The 8,129-nt window shown below is 30.3% G+C and overlaps 1 protein-coding gene across 1 annotated transcript; it reads right to left on the reverse strand.

The window, feature by feature from the left end:
• Nucleotides 1-6,217: 6,217 nt before the first annotated feature.
• On the reverse strand, nt 6,218-7,213 carry LOC139849477 (uncharacterized). The gene is made up of 2 exons (XM_071839133.1): nt 7,024-7,213; nt 6,218-6,726 (listed from the first exon to the last, which is right to left on the reverse strand). Exons 1-2 carry the CDS (start codon nt 7,211-7,213, stop codon nt 6,218-6,220), a joined length of 699 nt encoding a protein of 232 aa, XP_071695234.1.
• Between the last annotated feature and the right edge of the window lie 916 nt (nt 7,214-8,129).

Raw genomic sequence — 8,129 nt, forward strand, 5'->3', positions numbered from 1 at the left:
AAAAGTATAGGTTTCTAGTCGGAGAAATAAGTTACAAGTCGTTTTTGTAAAGGTAGTCATTTCAGTCGAAAGAACGACGTCTAGATGACCATTTTAGAAAACATACTTCCACTTTGAGTTTAACCATAATTTTTGGATATAGTTTCATGTTCATAATAAAAATCATTTTCTCAGAATAACAACTTTTAAATCAAAGTTTATCATAGTTTTTAATTAACTAACCCAAAACAGCCCGCGGTGTTACTACGACGGCGTAAATCCGGTTTTACGGTGTTTTTCGTGTTTCCAGGTTTTAAATCATTAAGTTAGCATATCATATAGATATAGAACATGTGTTTAGTTAATTTTAAAAGTCAAGTTAGAAGGATTAACTTTTGTTTGCGAACAAGTTTAGAATTAACTAAACTATGTTCTAGTGATTACGAGTTTAAACCTTCGAATAAGATAGTTTTATATATATGAATCGAATGATGTTATGAACATCATTACTACCTCAAGTTTAGTAGGTAAACCTACTGGAAGTGACAAGAAATGATCTAGCTTCAAAGGATCTTGGATGGCTTGAAAGTTCTTGAAGTAGGATCATGACACAAAAACAAGTTCAAGTAAGATTTTTGCTCGAATTAAGATAGTTTATAGTTATAGAAATTGAATCAAAGTTTGAATATGAATATTACCTTGAATAAGAAAGATAACCTACTGTATATAACAAAGGTTTCTTGATCTTAGATGATTACTTGGAATGGATTAGAAAGCTTGGAAGTAAATTAGTAAACTTGAAGGGATTTTTGAAGTATTCTTGAAGTGTTCTTCCTATGATGATTATAGCTTGATTCTTGAAGTGATTTTTGATGAAGATGATGATTAACTACTGGAAAAATACGTTCATAATAGTGTGGGTGTGTTGAGAGAGAATTAGAAAGAGATTTGGTAGTGAAATGGAGTGAATGATGAGAGTTAATTGGTGAGTGGTGAGTGGGGTTAAAAGGAGTTCTAGTTAGTTGACTAGCTCATGGTAGAAGTTAAAATTGATTAGTCATACATGACATAATCAAGAGTGGAATCCCATGCTAGTTCCTATTGGTATATACCCATAGTAAGTACGTTTTGAAGCTGTGTATAATACGGGTAAGAATACGACTAGAATTCTTGATGAAAGAAAAGAATGGGAAAGTAACTGTAACCATTTTCGTTAAGTATGAGTGTTTTGATATATGTCTTGAAGTCTTCCAAAAGTATTTTAATACCTCTAAATACACTACATGTATATACATTTTAACGGAGTCGTTAAGTCATCGTTAGTCGTTACATGTAAGTGTTGTTTTGAAACCTTTAAGTTAACGATCTCAATTAATGTTGTTAACCCATTGTTTATTATATCTAATGAGATGTTAAATTATTATATTATCATGATATTATGATATATTAATATATCTTAATATGATATATATACATTTAAATGTCGTTACAACGATAATCGTTACATATATGTCTCGTTTCGAAATCCTTAAGTTAGTAGTCTTGTTTATATGTATATAACTCATTGTTAATATACTTATGGAGATACTTACTTATCATAATCTCATGTTAACCATATGTATATCCATATATATATCGTCAAGTCGTTTTTACAAGTTTTAACGTTCGTGAATCGCCGGTCAACTTGGGTGGTCAATTGCCTATATGAAACATATTTCAATTAATCAAGTCTTAACAAGTTTGATTGCTTAACATGTTGGAAACATTTAATCATGTAAATATCAATCTTAATTAATATATATAAACATGGAAAAGTTCGGGTCACTACAGCCGAGCTGTATTCACTTACCTTTTTGAAATCTTGGAACCTTAGATTTCTCCATTCTTCCCTCGTAGCTGGGAGTAATATTTCCTTTTGATTATCGAATCTACTCTTGATACTTTCCCATAAAACATGTGGATCTTTGATAGTGAGAAACATATGTTTTAAGGTGGTATCAATATGTTTGCGAATAAAAGCAATTGATTTTAATTTATCTTGATCGGAACAAGTATTGTTTTCTTTTAAAGTTTCTAGAATACCCAATGATCCAAGATTTATTTCTACGTCCATAACCCATGATGTGTAGTTTGTTCCCGATAAGTCTAAGGCATCAAACTCAAGCTTTGATAAGTTTGACATTTTCTATTTTCAGAAAGATGAACAACATAAATCATAATCATAATCAATTTTTTTTTCATAGTCAAATAACAACATGAAATTAGAATTAGTTTAGATTCATAAGTAGCAAACAAAGGAATAATGGTATGATTACAAATAATAAAACCATAAGGGAAGGATAAAATATAGGTTCATCTAGTGGTGTATAAGCAACAAGGATGATAGCTATTATGACCAATACAGTTGGAAAAATCATCCTTGAGTTAATCATCTTTTAATAAAAAAATTTGGAGAGTAGTAATTTGAGAAAATGAAGATTGATTTGTGAAAATGTGAAAACGGGGTTGTTTAATTTATATTTGAAAAATATAGTCGTTGTAACGTCGTCAATCGACTTTAACAACCATTATGTATATATGACCGTTGTAACATCGTTAATTAATGTTAACGATCGTTATGTTGCCGTTGTATTAAAATAATTTTTAATAAAAGAATTTTATTAGTATAAATATGATTCCTATAAAATATATTTAGTAAAAATACATTTAGTATAAATACGAAGATTAAGAGAATAAACATTTTATGCATAAATAATAAATTTAAGAATAAACATTAGTATGCATGAAATAAATAATGATTAATTGCATAAGTAATCATAAATGTTAGATAACATAAATATAAATGTTAGTGAAGTTAATAAGAGTTAGATTACAGAAAATATAATTCAGGCGGTATAACCGACCATATATTACTTAAATAACATTAATATAAATGTTAGTGAAGTTAATAAAACTTAGATTACAGAAATATAATTCAGGCGGTATAACCAACCATATATAACTTAAATAACATAAATATAAATGTTAGTGAAGTTAATAAAAGTTAGATTACAGAAATATAATTTAGGCGGTATAACCGACCAAATATAACTTAAATAACATAAATATAATTGTTAGTGAAGTTAATAAAAGTTAGATTACAGAAATATAATTCAGGCGGTATAACCGACCATATATAACTTAAATAACATAAATATAAATGTTAGTGAAGTTAATAAAAGTTAGATAATTTATTACCTAGATTAGTGACGTGTGCTTGCTTAGATAAACCTTGATTATACGGAGCACTTCGTGCTGATAACGTGTTATAATTCAGTAGGCTTATAACTACCTTTAGTGGCCTGGTTCTTGACTATAGACTATTAAGTATATAGAGAGAATATGAGAGAAGTATGTGTTTTATATATGATTGAAGTGTGTGAATTATGAACTCATAACACACATATTTATACTCAAAAAAATATACTATGCAATATCTATAATAATAATAAAATTAGCATCCAATATTGACTTTTATAACAAACGTACTTTTTTGCTCAAATTGAAATATTCGATTTCGTGTGAATTTTACTAAAATATTAGTATCTATGTAAGTGTTAATATGATATATTGACTAATGCAGATTAATGAACGATGGCTTCAAAGGAAAAGATAGATAATCGCTAAACCTCCAAGGTTTATGATGTGCGTAGAGGTGTATATGAAATAGCTTATATTTTACTAGGAAAAACTATTAAATATGATACAATTTTACACAAGATATTTATTTATTAATAGAATGGATATACCTAAACCTTGCTACAACACTTATAGGCAGTGTACCTAATCGTACAGTAGTGTAGTTTTTAGTAAGTCCGGTTCGTTCCACAGGGAAATCTTTTAAACAAAGCTTAACGCTATATTAGTTTTAATTTATAAAAATACAAATATATATAAGTAATATTATTATTATAAATAGGGGGTTTTTACCGTTTAATGACCGATTTATCGATTTTAAAACTTTAGTCGCAGTTAAAACCTAATGTAAAATATAAAAGACTTAATTTAAAGCGTAAAGTAAATAACTATAATGAAATTGCGATAAATAAAAGTGCGATAAAATAAAATTACGATAATTAAATAGTACGATAATTAAAAGTGCAATTAAATACAATGACAATAAATAAAAGTGCGATAATTAGAAATGCAATTAAATATGAAAATAAAGGAATTATGTATGAAATAAAAGAATTATGCTTATTTAAACTTCCGTAATCATGATGTTTGACGTGTTGATTTTAGTTTATTCCCATGGGTTAATTGTTCTTTGTCCTGGATTATTCAATATGTCCGTCTGGTTTTTGTCCATAACAGTCCATCAGTCATAAATATAAAGTGCGAGTGTCCTCGTCAAATTATCCTTATACCCGAAGTCAAATATTCTAACTAATTGGGGACTTAAACTGTAACAAGGTTTTAATACTTTGTTTAATAATTACACCAGGATATCGACTGCGTGTAACCCAAGGTTTTAATACTTTGTTATCAATTATGCCAAGTGTCCTTGTACATAATTTCACCCCTGTTTTAATAATTCTAGTGACTATTAATCCATTCCCGTGTCCAGTTAAATGAACGATTATTCGTACATATAAATATCCCGCCCATCGTGTCCGATCGAGTGTATGTGGTTATTTATAGGTTCATCCAATTTTAAATCTTTATATTAAAATTAACAAACTATCATTTATTTAAACAAATATAAAGCCCATTAATAGCCCATAGTCTAATTTCCACAAGTGTCGTTCTTTTGTCCAAACCCCAATTATGGTACAAAGCCCAATTACCCAATTTTAGTATTTTAGCCCAATATCATGATTACTTCGGTATTAAATAAGCATAATAATAACTTAGCTACGAGACATTAATGTAAAAAGGTTGAACATAACTTACAATGATTAAAAATAGCGTAGCGTTACACGGAGAGAATTTCGACTTACACCCTTACAATATTCGCTAACATACCCTTATTATTGGAAATTAAAATTAAAATTAAAATTATAATATATATATATATATATATATATATATATATATATATATATATATATATATATATATATATATATATATATATATATATATATATATATATATATACGTTCAGAGAGTTGGATGGATTGATATCTTATATGATGCTCCAAACTGCGAATTTTATAGGCCTGTGAACTGAAAAAGAGGCTCATGCGATCGCATGAGTTTTGCTCCTTCAGCTCATGCGATCGCATGGCCAGCTGGGGAGGCTCACATGTTGTTGTTTTCTTCTGCCGACGGTTTATATAATATAATATAATATATAAATTAATTTTAAGAATTAATTATATATTATATTATATTCATGTGCATAGTTGACTTGTAATTTTTAGTCCGTTGCATCGAGCGTTGAGAGTTGACTCTCGTCCCGGTTCCGGATTTTCGAACGTCCTTGCGTATAATTTAATATCTTGTACTTTGCGTTTCGAATCTTGTTCTCTTGTAATTTTGAGACGTTTCTCATCAATAATTGGAACCTCTCTGATTGTACTTTGTACTTTTGAGCTTTTTGGTCGTTTGCGTCTTCAATTCGTCGAATCTGTCTTTTGTCTTCACCTTTTATTATTTAAACGAATATCACTTGTAAATAGAACAATTGCAACTAAAAGCTTGTCTTTCTTGAGGGATAATGCTATGAAATATATGTTCGTTTTTAGCATTATCAGTTTAACTAGGAGAACTTTCTCTGTTCAAGATAACAGAAAACCTTCTCGGTTTAATTTTATAACTTTTTTTTTTTTTTTGGGTAATGGAAATTCACCCGGTAAATTTTATTGATAATGCACAATTACAAGAATATCAACAAGCAAAAGCTAGAAGACAGGCAACAACCAAGGCTACAAAAGGAACCAAACGACCACAAAACCACACACACCATACGAAATTAAATATGCCACGCCATCTTCAAATTTCGGACATGATGTGAATTCTTGACCTTCACAGACATCAACTTTAACCTCACAGTGCCATAGATGATGTTGAAGAGCTGATCCGGGTTCCGAGATTCCCCCTTAAAGAGTCTAGCGTTCCGCTCTTGCCATATATAGTATACCGCAGCAAAAAACAAAACTTTAAAAACATAAACCCTCGCTACATGCCTATGAGCTAATGATCCCATACGCTGCTTTATATTTCTCCATTCATCACCTATTCCAGGAATCGTGATTTACCTCTTTATTTTGGTCCATACTTTCTTTGAAAAGTTGCACTCAAAGAACAAATGGTCATGGGTGTCTTTTTGCAGCTTGCAAAGAGAGCATACAAAAGGACCCTGATTATGTGTACCAACATCCCATACACGCATCTTGTCTTGAGTCTTTAAAATCTCACCCATAAGTAACCACATAATAAACGAGTGTCGTGGGATACAAACCATATTATACCAATCAACTCTTTGCGCCCGAGGTCTTAATGAATCCCACGCAGCCTTAGCCGAAAACTCCACCAAATTACCATTAACATCTCTCCAACAAGCTTTATCAGCTCGAGATATATTAGGAAAAGGGATATGTGCTAACATAGGAAACTTACTCAACCAATTTTCTGGCCAGCTCCATCCATTCTGCCCTAGAAGATCTTCCACTTTAGAGTTAACTCGTAAAGCAGCTTGATGTATTTCTCTAGGAGAGATGACTTCCGCCAATGGACCAAAATCAGTCCAGGAGTCGTACCAAGCTGAAGTACTCACACCATTACCAACAACATGGAATATCATGTGTCGCACACAATCTCTGATGCTCAGAATCTTACGCCAACTCTAACTGCCCGAAGGAATATTATCGACCACCCAAAAGTTGTGATTTTGCAAACGATACGTATGAATCCATTTTACCCATAACGTTTGTTTTCGAGTAATAATGTTCCGAATGTGATACGACATGATTGCAATATTCCACGTTTTAAGGCTCTTTATCCCGAGACCACCTTCCTCTTTAGGCATACACACTTTCAACCATTTAACTTTAGCTTTACCTCTTTTCATCTCACCTTGGAACCATAGAAAACCACGCATGATCTTCTCCATATCTTTAATAACACTATCAAGTAACATGAAAATGGAGGACCAAAACACTTGCATAGAAGAAAGAACAGAGGAGATAAGCTGAACTCTTCCCGCAAACGACAAGAACTTATTCTTCCAATCATCAATCTTTACTTTCATTCTATCAAGATCACCTTTGCAATCTTTATGATATAACCTTGAGGATATTAGAGGGACTCCCAAATACCTGACAGGCAACGAACCTGTAGTGACCCGAACTTTTCCATGTTTATATATATATATATATTAATTGAGATTGATATTTACATGACTAAATGTTTCCAACGTGTTAAGCAATCAAACTTGTTAAGACTTGATTAATTGAAATAGGTTTCATATAGACAACTGACCACCCAAGTTGACCGGTGATTCATGAACGTTAAAACTTGTAAAAACTATACGATGACATATATATGGTTATATATATAGTTAACATGATTTTATTATAAGTAAGTATCTCATTAGGTATTTTACCAATGAGTTATATACATAAAAATGAGTTTATTAAATTAAGAAACTCGAAAACGATATATATAACGATTATCGTTATAACAATGTCTTACTAGGTACATATGAATCATATTAAGATATTGATACACTTGGTTAATTATGCTAAATGATAAGTAAATCTATCATTAAGTGTATTAACAATGAACTACATATGTAAAAATAAGACTACTAACTTAATGATTTTGAAACGAGTCATATATGTAACGATTATCGTTGTAACGACATTTAACTGTATATATATCATACTAAGATATATTATATATCATAATATCATGATAATGTAACAATTTAACATCTCATTTGATATAATAAACAATGGGTTAACAACATTTAACAAGATCGTTAACCTAAAGGTTTCAAAACAACATTTACATGTAACGACTAACGATGACTTAACGACTCAGTTAAAATGTATATACATGTAGTGTTTTAATATGTATTCATACACTTTTGAAAGACTTCAAGACAGATATCAAAATACTTCTACTTAAAAAAAATACTTACAATTACATCCTCGTTCAGTTTC

Source organism: Rutidosis leptorrhynchoides, chromosome 5 (assembly GCF_046630445.1).
Source record: "Rutidosis leptorrhynchoides isolate AG116_Rl617_1_P2 chromosome 5, CSIRO_AGI_Rlap_v1, whole genome shotgun sequence".
Lineage (NCBI taxonomy): Eukaryota > Viridiplantae > Streptophyta > Magnoliopsida > Asterales > Asteraceae > Rutidosis > Rutidosis leptorrhynchoides.

What these genes read in the sequence shown, in the direction of transcription:
- LOC139849477 (XM_071839133.1), bottom strand. Translation starts at nt 7,213, where the DNA reads ATGAAAGTAAAGATTGATGATTGGAAGAATAAGTTCTTGTCGTTTGCG. An exon ending in CCAAGGTGAGATGAAAAGAG is followed by an intron (nt 6,727 to 7,023) that starts GTAAAGCTAAAG and finishes TGAGTACTTCAG; the next exon opens with CTTGGTACGACTCCTGGACT.